At 37.1% G+C, this 19,126-nt stretch overlaps 1 protein-coding gene across 2 annotated transcripts in view; it reads left to right on the top strand.

Annotated features, from left to right (window-relative positions):
- The first annotated feature begins 852 nt into the window (after window positions 1-852).
- LOC106094249 (protein lethal(3)malignant blood neoplasm 1) overlaps window positions 853-19,126 on the top strand; it is a 29,446-nt gene continuing 11,172 nt past the window's right edge. For both annotated transcript variants that reach the window (XM_059360091.1, XM_059360092.1), the window contains exons 1-2: window positions 853-1,164; window positions 1,234-1,351. In XM_059360091.1, the coding sequence (XP_059216074.1) occupies window positions 1,132-1,164; window positions 1,234-1,351 (151 nt within the window). In that variant the 5' untranslated portion in view covers window positions 853-1,131. The remainder of the gene's footprint in view (window positions 1,165-1,233; window positions 1,352-19,126) is intronic.

The raw sequence follows: 19,126 nt of genomic DNA, 5'->3' as shown, positions 1-19,126 counted from the left end.
CAAAATTTCAGCTCAATATCGCTAGTTTTAAAGACTGTAGCGTGATTTCAACAGACAGACGGACTGACGGACGGACATGACTATATAGTCTTAGATTTTTACGCTGATCTAGAATATATACACTTTATAGGGTCGGAAATGGATTTGTCGATGTGTTGCAAACGGAATAACAAAATGAATACACCCCCATCCTTCGGTGGTGGGCATTAAAAAAAAAAAACAGTCATATCAAAACAAACCGATGCCACTTTGGCAGGTGATATTCTCAGGTGAATTTGCAAATTCGTATGGGGAGATGCTGCTGATAATGATGATGACATGTTGTGACTACGTGAGATGAAAATACTAATTGGGGGGGAGTTGAACTGTTTTCTTACGGAACGCTTCAGAATTTTGCACTCACCAACACCAACACCAAGAGCAGCAGAGCACAGGGTGCGTTAGAACCCCCATACATTCATGACAAGTCGTATGTGGACTTTAGTGACACGCCATGGGTGTATGCGTGAGTCTTTATGCTCAAATGGCTAATAAACAACTGCGCGCCGACTCCCTGCCCAATACGGGCTATCATCCAATAGAACAAACGAGCTGCTAAACGCCGAGCTGGGTTAGGTGCTGTTAGCATCTGCTGTCACAGCCATCATCAAATTGTCTCCCCAACACACAGCCAGCAAAGGCGCGAGTGTTGGTGGTGTGGCTGGGGTAGGAGATCTGCAGAGGCTATAATAATTTTTACGATTCTAATGTTTTAAAATGTTTACCTAGTGTTATGGGTCCAGTCAATATCGAATAGAACGTCGTAAGGTGTGTTTCACAACTGGCCAAGCTTCCAAAGAAAGGAACAATAACAAAAAAAAAAACAAAAAACAAATACTAAAAGAAATTTACAAAAAACAGAAATACTAAACAAATAATCCCAAAAAGTATAGAACAGCAAGAGAAACAGAAAAATCGCAAATTAGCATTCAAAATAAACAAAGAAACAAGTGCGGCAAAATTGTGAAACAATTAAAACGAAACGAGACTTTTTTTTTGGTAAAAAATCACGGAGTTTTTCGAATTATTTTCCAAAAAAATCCTTAAGGCAAAGTCCTATTTTTTTAATAATTTGAAAAGAAAGCCGAGATTATGATAAAACTAAATATATGTGCTGCGAGTGTCGTAAGTGTTGCAAAGTCCTCGGAACCTTGTGATCATCTTTCAAATTTCGCCTATCCATTTCTTTACAAGTTCTTGGTGGTGCTGCTGGGCTGCAGTCTGTTGCAACAATGTTCCGGTCAAACAACAGTGCGTCCTTACAAGTTCGGCTTTACCATCGATGAACAGCAGCATCGAAGTGAAAAAAGAGGTTAGTATGATAATGAAGGTCACACAGTCATATAAAACATTTTGCCAACATTTCAATCATGGGGTCATCTATGTAATTGCAATATTAGGCAATAGGTTACTGTGAGCTTACCTGCTGCCGTTTATTGTCATCATTACCCACACACAGTGCGGCAGCATTTATGGCAACTCAACTGGCAAGACAACAATAAGCGACAATGCAACACAGCGTCAGCATTGACGAAGTCATTTGGTTTTTTTTACATTTAACTGACTACAAATGTTGCATAAAGATTTTTTCAATATTTACCAAATATGTACACAATTTAAGATCATAGTGGCAACTTGCCTAGCCTCTCAGAATTGATTGGTCACAGTGGGGTAGATATTAGCAAAAACAATCAGTTGAAATGAATAAACAAAATGGTTTTGGTAATGAATGTACTGAAATATTAAAAAAAAAAAAAACAAATAAGGAAAGGCACAGGTCGACCTTTTGATATCCAACATCACATTGGATACGAATGCCAAGTCGTCGAAATTAAAATTTGAAATTACAAACTTCGACAAAAGTCCGTATATACTGTCCGTATATTGTGTGAGAAGACAGGATAATTGTGATTTCAAAGGCCCTGAAAGTAAGAATCGGGAGATACATATATATAATAGCTATATCCAAATTTCAACTGATTTTTATGAAATTCATTCAGCTATACCGGAAGTCATAAGAAAATCTCTTACGCAAAATTTCGTGAGAATCGATTTACAAATGATTACATTTTTGAAATATATGTCCAAATCTGATAAACATAATAATGAAACTATATCCAAATCTGGACTGATTTTTATACCCACCACCATTTTGTCATTCCGTTTGCAACACATTGAAATTTCCATTTCCGACCCCATAAAGTATATATATTTTTGATCAGATCTTGACATGTCCGTCCCTCTGTCCGTCAGTCTGTTGAAATCACGCTATAGTCTTTAAAAATAGAGACATTGAGCTGAAACTTTGCACAGATTCTTTTTTTGTCCATAAGTAGGTTTAGTTTGAATGGTTCGAAGTTCGATGGGCCATATCGGACTATATCTTGATATAGACCCATATAGACCGATCGGCCGATTTAGGGTCTTAGGCCCATAAAAGCCACATTTATTATCCGATTTTGCTGAAATTTGGGACATAGAGTTGTGTAAGGCCCTTCAATATCCTAATTCAATTTGGCCCAGATCGGTCCAGATTAGGATATAGCTGTCATATAGACCGATCCTCCGATTTAGGGTCTTCGGCCCATAAAAGCCACATTTATCATCTAATTTTGCTGAAATTTGGGAAAGTGATTTGTGTTAGGCTCTACAACATCCTTTGTCAATTTGGCCCAGATCGGTCCAGATTTGGATATAGCTGTCATATAGACCAATCCTCCGATTTAGGGTCTTAGGCCCATGAAATCCACATTTATTGTCCGATGTCGCCGAAATTTGGAACAGTGAGTTGCGTTAAGTCCTTCGACATTTTTCTTCAATTTGGCCATGATTGGTCCAGATTTGGATATAGCTGCCATATAGACCGATCTCTCGATTTAAGGTTTTGGGCACATAGAAGTCGCATTTATTGTCCAATGTCGCCGAAAATTGGGACAGTGAGTTGTGTTAGGCCCCCTTGACGTACTTGTGCAATATGGCACATGTCGGTTCAGATTTGGATATAGCTGCCATATAGACCGATCTCTCGGTTTCAGGCTTTGGGACCATAAAAGTAGCATTTATTATCCGATTTTGCTGAAATTTGGGATAGTGAGATGTGTTAGGTCCCTCAACATCCTTCTTTAATTTGGCCGTGATCGGTTCAGATTTGGATATAGCTGCCATATAGACCGATTTCTCGATTTAAGATTTTGGGCCCATAAAAGGTGCATTTATTGTCCGCTATCGTCGAAATTTGAGACAGTGAGTTAAGTTAAGCCCTTGACATACTTCTGCAATATGGGACAGATCGGTCCAAACTTGGAAATAGCTGCCATATAGACCGATCTCTCGATTTAATGTTTTGGGGCCATAAAAGGCGCATTTATTGACCGATTTCGCCCAAATTTGGGACATTGAGTTAAGATAAGCCCTTCAATATTCGTCTTCACTTTGGTTCAGATCGGTGCAGATTTGGATACAGCTGCCATATAGACCAATATCTCGATTTAAAGTCTTGGCCCCATAAAAAGCGCATTTATAATCCAATTTTACTGAAATTTGACATAGCGACTTATGTTAGGCTTTTCGACATCCGTGTCATATATGATTCAGATCGGTTTATTTTTAGATTTACCACCTTAAAAGAACAATATTTTGTTATACACAATTGAACAATGACTTGTACTTATAACTATTTGGTCCAAGTCAGAACATATTTTGATATAGCTGCTATGGGGCTTAAGGTATGCATTTTTCACCGGATTTTGACGAAAGGTGGTTTACATATATACCCAAGGTGGTGGGTATCTAAAGTTCGGCCCGGCCGAACATAACGCCTTTTTACTTGTTATTTCTTGTCTTTAAAGTAAAAACCAAATAACTATCTGTCCATCGTTTAGTTGATGATTTTTTATTCGTTTGCGAAAACAGCAGATTTTAATGATATCGATTATCGTTAAAAGTGGCTACTGAATACTAAATTCGTTGACTTTTCTGTTATTGCTTTTTAACTTAACGATTTTAGCTAAACCATTTTCGGTGGCCACCGAAGCGCAGAGGTTAGCATGTCCGCCTATGACGCTGAACGCCTGGGTTCGAATCCTGGCGAGACCATCAGAAAAAAATTTTCAGCGTTGGTTTTCCCCTCCTAATGCTGGCAACATTTGTGAGTTACTATGCCATGTAAAACTTCTCTCCAAAGAGGTGTCGCACTGCGGCACGCCGTTCGGACTCGGCTATAAAAAGGAGGCCCCTTATCATTGAGCTTAAAAAATTTGAATCGGACTGCACTTATTGATATGTGAGAAGTTATTACCCGACTAACGGAGAATTTATACAATTTGACCACTTTTGGCTAAATGTTTTAAATAATTTTTATGAAATTTTTTGGAAGAAATAAGAATTATTGCATTTGAAGATTAGTATTAACAAAAATTGGTAATCTATTTATGCAATTGATTGTGTTGGGAGCAAATAAAGTTTTTTAATAGTCAGTTTGTTAATTTGTTAACAGCATGATTTAAGATCACCACACGAGCATTGATCTATAAATTAGATCCGTCTTGGTTTAAATAGTTTCAAGAATGTAGTTTCCCATAGTATTGACTTGTATGTTTCTTGTTAACTTATTCTCTGAAATGAAGACCAATTACCATAATGTTAAATCATACCAATGGTCAATTAAAGTGCAAGTAGCTAGGTTTGTTTATAGATGAGCAATGACACCTAAAAATTAATTTTATTTAAATTTTTTTATGCATATTCACAACAAACATGCAATAAATCATTAACAGCTGATAGCTATGAATAAATTTCACCCATTGTTGCGAATTGACAATTGTTGTCCTCAGGCTGGGGGAGGTAATGTTTATTATGAATAACTTGTTCTCTTTGACAACATTAGCAGGGAAGTCATGGGCGTAGGAAAAACGAATACTGTTAAATTAAAATTTTTGAAATGTAATCTGTAAGATATTATTATTCCGATACGAGTATTAAGATTTCATGGCCAATGCCGCTATCATAAAAAAATATAAACCATAGAGCTGGCAAACTATCGATAATCGCAACATTCGATATTTTCAATAGTTTTAATAATAAATGTCTATAGAATCGATACAATCGTTAATTTACCATCACCTATATTTCAAAAGAAAATGAGAAGTAACAAGTAAAAAGGCGTTAAGTTCGGCCGGGCCGAACTTTGGATACCCACCACCTCGGGTATATATGTAAACCACCTTTCGTCAAAATCCGGTGAAAAATGCATACCTTATGCCCCATAGGAGCTATATCGAAATATGTTCCGATTTGGACCAAATACTAATAAGTACAAGTCATTGTTCAATTGTGTATAACAAAATATTGGTCTTTTAAGTAGCTATATCTAAAAATAAAGCGATTTGAACCATGTACTACACGGATGTCGAAATGCTTAGCATAAGTCACTGCGTAAAATGTCAGTGAAATCGTATTATAAAAGCGACTTTTATGGGATCAAGACTATAAATCGAGATATCGGTCTATATGGCGGATCTGGGTCAAATTTGAAAAGGATGTCGAAGGGCCTAACACAACTCACCGTCCCAAATTTCGGCGTCATCGGACAACAAACGCGCCTTTTATGACCCCAAAACCTTAGATCGAGGGATCGGGATATATGGCAGCTATATCCAAATCTGAACCGATCTGTGCCATATTGCAGAAGTATGTCGAAGGCCTTAATTTAATCCACTGTTCCCAATTTCGGCCACATCGGACAATAAATGCGCCTTTTATGGGCCCAAAACCTTTAATCGAGAGATGGGTCTATATGGCAGCTATATCCAGATCTGGACCGATCTGAGCCAAATTGACAAAGGACGTCGAGGGGCCTAACATAACTCACTGTCCCAAATTTCAGCAAAATCGGATAATAACTGTGGCTTTTATGGACCTAAGACCCTAAATCGGAGGATCGCTCTATATGGCAGCTATATCCAAATCTGGACCGATCTGGGCCAAATTGACAAAGGATGTTGTAGAGCCTAACACAAATCACTTTCCCAAATTTCAGCAAAATTAGATGATAAATGTGGCTTTTATGGACCTAAGACCCTAAATCGGAGGATCGGTCTATATGACAGCTATATCCTAATCTGGACCGATCTGGGCCAAATTGAATTAGGATATTGAAGGGCCTTACACAACTCAATGTCCCAAATTTCAGCAAAATCGGATAATTAATGTGGCTTTTATGGGCCTAAGACCCTAAATCGGCCGATCGGTCTATATGGGTCTATATCAAGATATAGTCCGATATGGCCCATCGAACTTCGAACCATTCAAACTAAACCTGCTTATGGACAAAAAAAGAATCTGTGCAAAGTTTCAGCTCAATGTCTCTATTTTTAAAGACAATAGCGTGATTTCAACAGGCAGACGGACAGACGGACGGACATGTCTAGATCGTCTTAGATTTTCACGCTGATCAAGAATATATATACTTTATAGGGTCGGAAATGGATATTTCGATGTGTTGCAAACGAAATGACAAAATGAATATACCCCATCCTTCGGTGGTGGGTATAAAAATTGGGAGATCGATTTATTTAGAAGCAATATCAATGCACAGACCAAATAAAAGCAAGATTAATAAAGTCAGTTGGAAGTTATGAGTGCAATCATTGTACAAAATGTTAGCCTATTCGGATGAAAATTGCACCCTCCATAGGCTCAGCGTATCTTAAGGGATACTTTCAGTGTCGGATTGCTTATATTTGTTTAGTTTTGCAAAAAAATTTGCTTTTGCGATAGTATTCATCGGAAAAATATCAATCGATATTCAGTCAAAAAATTAAATATGGATAGTATCGATAGTGCCATCGATATTTTGCCAGCTCTAATAAACAATTAAAAGCGATTTTCATCCGCTTGGGCCAAATCTTATATACCCTCCTCTATGAATCATGAATGGTGGAAGCCTCAATGGATGGATGGATAAAGGATGTCAAAGTTTGGAGGGAACTATAATTAAAGATCCTTATTCGAAGGCATAAATATCTTCTCAGACAGCCAGTCAGCCATTAAATCTCTGGAAACATAATTTTGAATTCAAAAGCCTCCCTCGACTGTTGCAGATCTTTCAACGAGATGGTTGAACAGTTCAAAATTCACCTATTCAGGGTGCCGTGCCACAGAGATATCCCAGTAAATTTTAGAGAAGGCGAACATGCGAGACTAGATATGCCTCTAGTGACATGTTAGATTAGTCTTCACAAGCAGGCCCGAAGGATAGATTGTCACAATGGGGGGATAGTGAACGTTCCAAAATTATGTTCAAATATAAATTTTTGTTAATAATATAAATAATTTTTTTTATGGATTTTGTAGGTTTTAAAACAATATTTTTTTTAATTTTATGAGTTTTCCAACCATTTTGGCGAACAAGTGTGTAAAAAATGCTTGATATTTCTCGCATTAAAGCGATCTCGAGTGTTCAACCGTAGGAACTAGAAGACATCTTCACTCCTTTTCCTGTTCCTGTGATATCACAATGCACTATGGGCGGAAATTGTAAAACAGCCGCAGTCAAATTTTAAAAAAGTCAGCGGTGGTTTTCCCCTCCTTATGCTGGCAACATTTCTGAGGTACTATCCCATGTAAAACTTCTCTCCCAAGAGGTATCGCACTGCAGCACACCGTTTGGACTCGGCTATAAAAAGGAAGCCCCTTATCATTGCGCCTAAATATGAATCGAACTGCACTCAATGATATGTGAGAAGTTTGCCCCAGTTCCTTAGTGGAATGTTCATGGGCAAAATTTGCAATATATTCTTGATCAGCGTAAAAATCTAAGACGATCTAGCCATGTCGGTTGAAATCACGCTACAGCCATTAAAATAGAAATATTGAACTGAAACTTTGCACAGATTGTTTTTTTTTGTCCATAGGCAAGTTCTGTTCGATTATGGGCTATATCGGACTATATCTTGATATAGGCCTCATATAGACGGATCCGCCGAATTAAGTACGTAGACCCATAAAAACCAGATCTATTATTTGGGTAATTGAATTGTGTTAGGTCACTCGACATCCTTATTCAATTTGGCCCAGATCGGTTCAGAATTCGATACAGCTGTCATATAGACCGATCCGCCGATTTAGGGTCTAATGCCCATTAAAGTCACATTTATTATCCGATTTTGCTGAAATCTGGGAAAGTTAGTTGTGTTAGGCCACTCGACATCTTTCTTCAATTCAGCATGGATCGGGCCAGATTTGAATATAGCTGCGATATAGACCGATCTCTCGATTTAAGGTCTTGCGACCATAAAAGGCGCATTTATTGTCCGACTTTGAAAAAATTTGGGCCAGTGAGTTGTGTTAGGACCTTCGACATCCTTTTTCAATTTGGGCCTGATCGGTCCAGATTTGGATATAGCTGCCATATAGACCGATCTCTCGATTCAAAGCTTTGGGCCCATAAAATGGGCATTTATTGTCCGGTGTCGCCGAAATTCGGGAGTTAAGTTAAACCCCTCGACATATTTTTGTAATATGGCACAGATCGGTCCAAATTTGGATATAGCTGTCATATGGCCCGAACTCTCGATTTAAGGTTTTGGGCCCGCAGAATTTGGGACAGTGAGTTAAATTAAGCCCTTCGACATTTTTTTGCAATTTGACCTAGATCGATCAAGGTTTGCATATAGCTGCCATATAGACCGATGTCTCGATTTAAGATTTTGGGCCCATAAAAGGCGCATTTATTGTCCGAATTCGCCGAAATTTGGGACAGTGAGTTGTGTTTGGCCCCTTCCACATTCTTCTCCATTTTGGCTCAGATCGGTCTAGATTTGGATATAGCTGCCATATAGATCCCTTAATTTAGGATTTTGGGGCCATAAAAAGAGCATTTTTTGTCCCATTTCGCCGAAATTTGGGACATTGATTTGTGTTAAGCTCTTCGACATTTTTCTGAAACTTAATCCAAATCGGTCCAGATTTGGATATAGCTGCCATATAGACCGATATCTCGATTTAAAGTCTTGGCCCCATAAAAGGCGCATTTATAATCCGATTTCAATGAAATTTGACACAGTGACTTATGTTAGGCTTTTCGACATCCGTGTGTATGGTTCAGATCGGTTTTTTTATACCCTCCACCATAGGGTAGGGGTATACTAATTTAGTCATTCTACTCCTCGAAATATTCGTCTAAGACCCCATAAAGTATATATATTATTGACAGTCATGACATTTTAAGTCGATCTTTTAAGTCTGCCCGTCCGCCCGTCTGTCTGTCGAAGGCACGCTAACGCTAGCCGCTTGACATTTTGCACAAGCATTTCCTATTAGTATAGGTCGGTTGGGATTGTAAATGACCTATATTGGTCCACGTTTTGATATAGCTGCCATATAAGTCGGTCTGGGATCTTGACTTCTTAAGCCGCTAGATGGCACAATTCTTATCCGATTCGGCTAAAATTTTTCATGAGGTGTTTTTTATGACTTCCAACAGCTGTGCTGAGTATGGTTGAAATCGGTCCATAACCTGATATAGCTGTCATATAAACCTATCTGGGTTCTTGACTTCTTGAGCCACTAGAGGGCACAATTGTTATCCGATTTAGCTGAAATTTTGCATGAGGTGTTTTGTTATGACTTTCAACAACTGTGCTAAGATTAGTTCAAAACGGTCCATAGCCTGATATAGCTATCACATAAACCAATATGGGATTTTGACTTCTTGAGCCACTAAAGGGCGCAAGTATTATACGATTTGGCTGACATTTTGTACAACGGCTTCTCTCATGACCATTAACATACTTGTCGAATTTTACTTGTTTTTAGATATAGCTACTAAAAAGACCAATATTTTGTTATAAACAATTGATCAGTGACTTGTACTTATTAGTATTAGGTCCGAATCGGACAATATTTCGATATAGCTGCTATGGGGTATAAGGCATTTTTAAGGCATTTTTCACCGGATTTTGACGAAAGGTGGTTTACATATATACCCGAGGTGGTGGGTACCCAAAGTTTGGCCCGGCCGAACTTAACTCCTTTTTACTAGTTTTCTTTTACATAAATATATCAATTTACAAAGTTTGGGAACGCTGGTTTGATTGTAAATAATTTTTGCCGCAAATTTTCAATTTCCTTCCGTGTAGGTAAGTCTGATGACTGCCACTCAACCTAACCTAATCGAAAAATTTTTGCAAAAATTTCGATCCAAATAAGCAACGTTTCGAAAGAACCGTCATATCTATGAACCTAAGTAGTTTTTGATTTGTAGATTTGTAGTTATGTAATATAAAGTTCCCTCTTAATGTTGTTTTACTTCACAAACAGCATATTTCTACATTTTCACATAATTTTAACCCTAACACCAGAAATACATAACACTGTTTATTTGTGGGTGGGAAACTATCCAAAAATCAAAAACCTATAAAATCAAATAGGTATTTAATTTCTGAAATCATAACCGAAAAATTTTATGAAATATGAAAGCTTATTGTAATTAAAGCAATATGCAATATTAAGGATGACTATGCAAAATTTGAGTCTTTGTATCTTTAATATACATTAATGTATTGAATTGCAGACAAATCTTAGGCTCGAAGAAATTTTTTCTGAAAATATTGAAGAAAAAAAATTAACCCCCCCTTAAGATTCTCTTTCTACGCCCGTGGCGAAGATGCACCATAAAAATATTCTACATGCAGATTGTTGCGCAATCAAAACAAAAAAACTTCACATCATCGTTATGCAGGCGAAACGGTACATAAATGGCATCTTTGAAATGCTGCAAACGTTAAGTTAACCAAACTCTTGCTAGAAATGTATACCTCAGCCATAGAGAGGATCAATGATTATTTATTTCACTGTCAATGGAATCGTATTTTCCGCAGGCAATTTGATTCTTACCTCTTGGTCAGTCTGTCGGCCAACCAAGCCATATTCTGATAATCTAATGGGATTTGCTTATTAATTTATCACCAATAAACACCTGTTCTGACATCACTGCTAAATGGCAATTAAATTCAAGATATTTTCATCTATGGTCGGAAATGTCACTATTTTATGTATACAACAGTACACACTCACATACCTACACACATTCAAAGTTGTTTCTTATGTTTAATTAATTAAATATTGGACCGACGCCATCAACTTCAATATTGTCAAATGTCAATATTGATGTTCATTCATTTTGCTCAGCAATCAGGGGGGTGTGAGTTGAGATACCGCCGCCTTCAAAAACCATTTGCCATAAAATGTTATGCTGCACATAACCATAAGCATGTCCGTCTGTGATGCTGAACGCCAGGATTCGAATCCTAGCGAGTCCATCAGAAAAAAAAATTTCAGCGGTGGTTTTCCCCTCCTAATGCTGGCAACATTTGTGAGGTACTAAGCCATGTAAAACTTCTCTCAAAAGAAGTGTCGCACTGCGGCACGCCGTTCGGACTCGACTATAAAAAGGAGACTCCTTATTATTGAGCTTAAACTTGAATCGGACTGCCCTCATTGATATGTTGTGAGAAGTTTGCTCCTGTTCCTTAGTGGAATGTTCATGGGCAATTTGCACATTTGAAAAAAGAGGAAATTTTGAAAATTTTCCCAAAACAAAATTCTAATCTTAACAACTGCACGCGAGTATTCACCATCGTTGAGTCTTAAATACGCATGCCATTAATTCTTAGATTTTAATATTCCAATTAAGATGTTATTGTTGTTCTTTGAGGCTTTTCATTCTTTTTGTTCTATTTGGATATTTATCCGCATTTTTTTTTCTCGGGCTGGTTCTAGCTCTAGTCCAGCCAATAAGAATTGAACTGTTGAAGTCAAATGTAGATTATTAATAGCGCCATGACACCATTCTTTTATCTTAACATTCTGAAATCTAACAAAAATTGCTTTAAATTTAAGCAAAATAATTTAAATGATACAAAATTCCACGCATTTGTGAAGCAAGTGTTTCATTATTTATGTATGCATGGATAAACGAATGGTTAGTCAACATTAAAAATCAATTTGTTTCATTTTCACATGGGACCCATGGGGGTGCGTGAGCTTTCGAGGAAATTCTAGAGTAATTTTTCAAGGTCAATTTTTTCGATTCTTTTAGAGAAATAAGAAATAAAGCTTAAATGATATTGTGTTGAGAAGTAGTGCGAATAATCGGAATCGGAACTGTTTCTTTAATACGGAAACTTTAATTTTTAGATTTAGTACAAACGTGATGATAACTGCCGCGCCTCTATATTATTTATTAATATTGTTATTACTTTTCGATGCAAAGAGTGCTGAATACGGAACTTTGTAATTTGTTAGCGTAATCACATAAATTATTTGATACATTCTGCTACAACTGGTGTCAAAATATAACTTATTCAAAAAATTAACAATGTAAAATATTAAATATAACAAGTTATATCCGATTCGGACCATAAATGAATGCTGAACATTGTAGAAGTCATTGTGTAATATTTCAATTCATTCGGATAAGAATTGCGCCATGTAGGGGCTCACGAAGCAAAACCGGAAGATAAGTTTATATGGGAGCTGTATCAAGCAATTGATCGATTCAGACCATATTAGACACGTCTGTTAAAGGTTATGAGAGAAGCCGTTGTTCACAATTTCTGTCACATCGGAAGAGAATTACGCCCTCTAGAGGCTCAAGAAGTCAAGATCCAAGGTCGGTTTATATGGCAGCTATATCAGATTATGGACCGATTTGAATCATACTTAACACAGTAGTTGAAAGTTATAATTAAACACTTCGTACAAAATTTCAGTCAAATCGGACGAGAATTGCACCCTCTAGAGGCTCAAGAAGTCAGGACCCGAGATCGGTTTATATTGCAGCTATATCAGGTTATGTCCCGATTTGCGCCATACATAGCACAGTTATTGGAAGTCATAACAAAACACCTCTTGCATAATTTCAGCCAAATCAGATAACAATTGCGCGCTCAATTGGCTCAAGAAGTCAAGATCCAAGATCGGTTTATATGACAGCTATACCATATTATGAACCGATTTGACTCGTACCTAAAAAAGGTGTTGGAAGTAATACCAAAACACTACATGGAAAATTTCAGTCAAATCGGACGGGAATTGCGCCCTCTAGAGGCTCGAGATGTCAAGACCCAAGATCGGTTTATATGGCAGCTATATCAAAACATGGACCGACTTGGCCCATTTACAATCCCAACCGACCTACACTAATAAAAACTATTTGTGCAAAATTTCGAGAGGCTAGGTGTGCTGCTTCGAAAGTTAGCGTGCTTTCGACAGACAGACGGACGGACAGACGGACGGACGGATGGACGGATGGATAGACGGACAGACGAACGGACATGGCTAGATCGATTTAAAATGACATGACCATCAGGAATTTATCAGACGCATATTTCGAGGTGTAACAAACAGAATAACGAAATTAGAATACAACTCAATCTATGGTGGAGGGTATAAAAACTTAAATGTGATTATAATACAGTCGAATCCGCTTAATTGATGAACATCACTTGGACTAATTGATTTTAAAGACTTTTTCACACATTTCACTCCTCTTATTGATAACCCATTTAAATGAATTAAAAAAAATTGTTGAAAAAAAATAACATTTCAAAGATACCAACTCCGCTTAATTGAATATGTATATCATGAAATTTTTACATTTGCTCAATGTTATGATTTCAGTTATTACCTACTGATTTCACTACACATAATTTTTATAACTACAAATCTTTTAATTAAAACAAGTATAAAGGCGTTAAGTTCTTTGAATACCCATCACCTCGGACATATATGTAAACCCCCTTTCGTCAAAATCCGGTGAGAAATGCATACCTCATCAAAGAGTTATAGATATTTAAATTGGGATGGTAAAACTCTCATCATTTCAGCCAAGTAGAACCAAAAGATTTTAGAAATAAAACATATTTGCATTAAATAGGTATTATATTTAGATGACTGTTGTTATTTGCGTCTGTATTTTGCAGCTTTGTTTCATTATACATTTCAAATTGTTATTTGCTCTAAATTTTGCTTTTTAATATAATTAAATCTCTCGTATATTTTTCAAAGATGTCAATTGCTATCGTTTTAAAGATATCCCTCCATTTTATATGACCTTTAAAAATTCAGTGCTCCCATGTACATATATTGCTTTAACTTGTTCTGCTCTTCCACAATTCTTTGAATGTTGCTTATTTCCAGAAGTTGTTATTCTTTTGTTTTATCTCCCTTAGTTTGTAGCAGAAAATAGCCATTTAAGTTTTGTATACCATTTAAAATTCAAACCAAATGCTACATTAATATTCAGAAATTTCATTTTGAAATTCATAAACTGAAAATCAGATTTTATCATTAAACATGCTGAATAATTTGAAAATATGCTGTTTAGCAAAAATTAATGGTCGGCCAAATGCATTAGCAGTCAAACTCGAATGAAATGTTGAGGTGGTGATAAAGCAAAACATTGCATACCTGCCCCTTATTATCTGGCTGGGCCATAAAATCCTTGAATTTTTAACACTTTCCAAAATTCAAGAATTTCTTTTACCATTAATTGCGCAAATGAAATTTCAAAAACAGTCGTAAATAACGATATGAAATTTATTGTTTTTTTTTAAGGTGTATTTCAATAATAGACTGTTAAGGAATTGCAAAATACCGGAGATTTAATATTACCCTACACCACTTTTGATAACCACACCTAAATACTAATGAACACAACGTGAATTGAAAAAACAACCACTTTACGCATGACTTAGCATTATGGAAGCATTTTTAAACGGATCATCCCATATATATTCTGAAATATGGGGAGCATAATTTAATTTTGAAAATTAAAGTTCAAGTTTGGGGTTATACAAGTCAATAATAATACAACGTCTACAACGTCACACAACATTTTGGAAAAATGCAAATTTTGCACATGAACATTCCATTAAGGAACAGGGGCAAATTTCTCACATATCAATGAGTGCAGTCCGATTCAAGTAGAAGCTCAATGATAAGGGGCCTCCTTTTTATAGCCGCGTCCGAACGACGTGCTGCTATGCGACACCTCTTTGGAGAGAAGTTTTACATGGCATAGTACCTCACAAATATTGCCAGCATTAGGAGGGGAAAACCACCGCTGAAATTTTTTTCTGATGGTCTCGCCAGGATTCGAACCCAGGCGTTCAGCGTCATAGGCGGACATGCTAACCTCTGCGCTACGGTGGCCTCCTTGGAAATAATACTCTAATAGTTGGAAATAATACTCTAATATTGGGTTGCCCAAAAAGTAATTGCGGAGTTTTTAAAAGAAAGTAAATGCATTTTTAATAAAACTTAGAATGAACTTTAATCAAATATTCTTTTTTTACACTTTTTTTCTAAAGCAAGCTAAAAGTAACAGCTGATAACTGACAGAAGAAAGAATGCAATTACAGAGTCACAAGCTGTGAAAAAATTTGTTATCGCCGACTATATGAAAAATCCGCAATTACTTTTTGGGTAACCCAATAGTATTTCCAAGGGTGTTTAATTACTTTCTTTTAAAATTTTTGAAGATTTACAACCAAATGGTTTACCAAACCTTCAAAATTGTTATACCCTCCACCATAGGATGGGGTTATACTAATTTCGTCATTCTGTTTGTAACTACTCAAAATATTCGCCTGAGACCCCATAAAGTATATATATTCTTGATCGTCGCGACATTTTATGTCCATCTAGCCATGTCCGTCCGTCTGTCTGTCGAAAGCACGCTAACTTCCGAAGGAGTAAAGCTAGCCGCTTGAAATTTTGCACAAATACTTCTTATTAGTGTAGGTCAGTGGGTATTGTAAATGGCCCATATCGGTTCATAAACTGATATAGCTGCCATATAAACCGATCTTGGGTCTTGACTTCTTGAGCCTCTAGGGTGCGCAATTCTTATCCGAGTGGAATTAAATTTCGCACGACGTATTTTGTTATAATATACAACAACTATGCCAAGTATGATTCAAATCGGTCCATAACCTGATATAGTTGCCATATAAACCGATCTTGGGTCTTGACTTCTTGAGCCTCTAGAGGGCGCAATTCTTATCCGATTGGAATGAATTTTTACACGTAGTATTTTGTTATGATATCCAGTAACTGTGCCAAGTATGGTTCAAATCGGTTCATAACCTGATATAGCTGCCATATAAACCGATCTGGGATCTTGATTTCTTGAGCCTCTAGAGTACGCAATTCTTATCCGATTGGAATGAAATTTTGCACGACGTGTTTTGTTATGATATCCAACAACTGTGCCAAGTATGGTTCAAATCGGTTCCGAACCTGATATAGCTGCCATATAAACCGATCTTGACTTCTTGAGCCTCTAGAGTGCGCAATTCTTATCCGATTGGAATGAAATTTCGCACGACGTGTTTTGTTATAATATACAACAACTGTGCCAAGTACGATTCAAATCGGTCCATAACCTGATATAGCTGCCATATAAACCGATCTTGGGTCTTGACTTCTTGAGCCTCTAGAGGGCGCAATTCTTATCCGATTGGAATGAATTTTTGCACATAGTATTTTGTTATGATATCCAACAACTATGCCAAGTATGGTTTAAATCGGTTCATAACCTGATATAGCTGCCATAAAAACCGATCTGGGATCTAAACTTTTTGAGCCTCTAGAGGTCGCAATTCTTATCCGATTTGCCTGAAATTTTGTACGACAGATTCTCTCATGACCATCAACATACCTGTTTATTATAGCTTGAATCTGTCTATAGCCCGATACAGCTCCCATATGAATCGATCTCTCTACTTTACCTCTTGAGCCCCCAAAGGGCTCAGATCTTATTCGAATTGGCTGACATTTTACACAGGTCTCCAATATATAATTTAATTGTGGTCCAAACGGGACCATATATCGATATCGCTCTAATAGCAGAGCAAATTTTTTCTTATATCCTTTTTTGCCTAAGAAGAGATACCGGGAAAAGAACTCGACAAATGCGATCCATGGTGGATGGTATATAAGATTCGGCCCGGCCGAACTTGTTAAATCTATTTTAGAGCCTCCCTGCGGTTTGTAAGATTTTTGACAGCAAAATTGACAACATCTCATGCAAAATTTCAGCCAAATCGGATAAGAATTTCGCCATCTGGTGGCTCAAGAAGTCAAGATTTAAGATCGGCTTATATGCCAGCTATATCAAAACATGGACCGATATAGCCGATTTAAAATCCCAACAGACCTACGCTACTAGGGAGTATTCGTGTAAAATGTCAAGCGATTAACTTTATCCGTTCGAAATTTAGCATGCTTTCGAAAGACGACGGACAAGCGTTAGACGGATATCGACTTATAATGTTATAACGATCAAGAATAAATATACTTAATTGGGTCTCAGATCAATATTTCGTTGTGTTACAAACGGAATGGAAGGAAGTTTGCCCCTGTTCCTTAGTGGAATGTTCATGGGCAAAATTTGCAATTTACAAACTGAATGACGAAATTAGTATACCACCCATCCTATGTTGCAGGGTATTTAAATATGAAATAAATATGTATGACTATAATAAGATTTCCATCCCCTATCCTTCTTTTGAGTTACAAGCAAATCTACCACATGAAAACTCCCACCTCCATAGTAGTGTCTCAATAAACAAACATTTGAAATGGATTTTTAGTGCTCTCATCTCACAGCTGCGCAATTCAAATTAGGCTATAAAAATGCAACCAAAAAAATGGGACAAATTAGCTACAAACGATCCAGAATATTTATCGCCAAGAGATATTCCGGAAAAGATTTGTTGGTAAGGTGTGATGACTATCCTTAAAGCAAGCAGTGATCATTATTATTACGGGAGCTGATGATATGCGTGCTTAGGAATGGGTGGAGCCAAGAATGGCAAAAACACCAAAAACGTCACATTACCATTTCTCAGCAAAACAAAACGCTTGAAAACCAAACCATCTCTCCAGTCAATCCAGTTCTTAAGTGGACGAAGATCCAAACATAAAAATAAAACGTTTTGTATAGCAAACATCTGCCATCCACAGAATTCAATAGATAACTGTCATCGCTAGCTGTGCAACTAGACGTGTCTTACAATTGTTTACGAGCTATTTTAGTGCATGGCAATTGCCAAACATGTGATTAACTGGCCATTAATTAATACCTATTTATATTTTTTGTTCATTGTTCAGAATCATTTGACTGTTCGAAATCAAATAACAAAGAACACAAAAAATGCGAAACGCAAAAAACCGCCAACCTGATAAGAGGCTACTACAGGTGCTTTCACAGCCAGCAAGGTCAAAAGGCGGGCAGAGCCAAAAATAATTAACTAACTGGGTCTAGAAGATATTTAAATTTCGCTAGGTGGGTTCTTGTCCCATGTGCAAAAAGAAAACAAGTAAAAAGGAGTTAAGTTCGGCCGGGCCGAACTTTGGAAACCCACCACCTCGAGTATATATGTAAACCACCTTTCGTCATAATCCGGTGAAAAATTTATAATTTATGCCCCCATAGCAGCTATATCGAAAACAGGTCCGATTTGGACCAAATTCCACACGGACATTTAGTGGTCTAAAAAGTACAAGTCATTGTTTAATTTTGTAGAAAAAAAAACAAGAAAAAGCGTGGTATGTTCGGCCGGGCCGAATCTTATATACCCTCCACCATGGATCGCATCTGTCTAGTTCTTTTCCCGGCATCTCTTTTAAGGCAAACATATGATAGAAGAATAAAATTGCTATGATATTGGAGCTATATCAACTTATGGTCCCATGGTCCGGACCATAATTAAACTGAGTGTAGAAGTCATTGTGTAAAATTTCAGCCAATTCGAATAAAAATTGCACCCTTTAGGGGCTAAAGAAGTAAAATAGGGAGATCGGTTTATATGGGAGTTGTATCAGGCTATAGACCAATTCAGACCATAATGGACACCCATGTTGAAGGTCATGAGAGAGAGCCGATATGAGCCAAATTGAAGACGAATGCTGAAGTGCCTATATCAACTCACTGTCCCAAATTTCAGCGAAATCGGGTTATAAATGCGCCTTTTATGGCCCCAAAACCTTAAATCGACAGATCGGCCTATATGAAAGC

The sequence above is a fragment of the Stomoxys calcitrans genome, chromosome 1 (genome assembly GCF_963082655.1).
Source record: "Stomoxys calcitrans chromosome 1, idStoCalc2.1, whole genome shotgun sequence".
NCBI lineage: Eukaryota > Metazoa > Arthropoda > Insecta > Diptera > Muscidae > Stomoxys > Stomoxys calcitrans.
The sequence above is the reverse complement of the archived record's forward strand: the minus strand, read 5'-3'. Positions and strand labels throughout refer to the sequence as shown.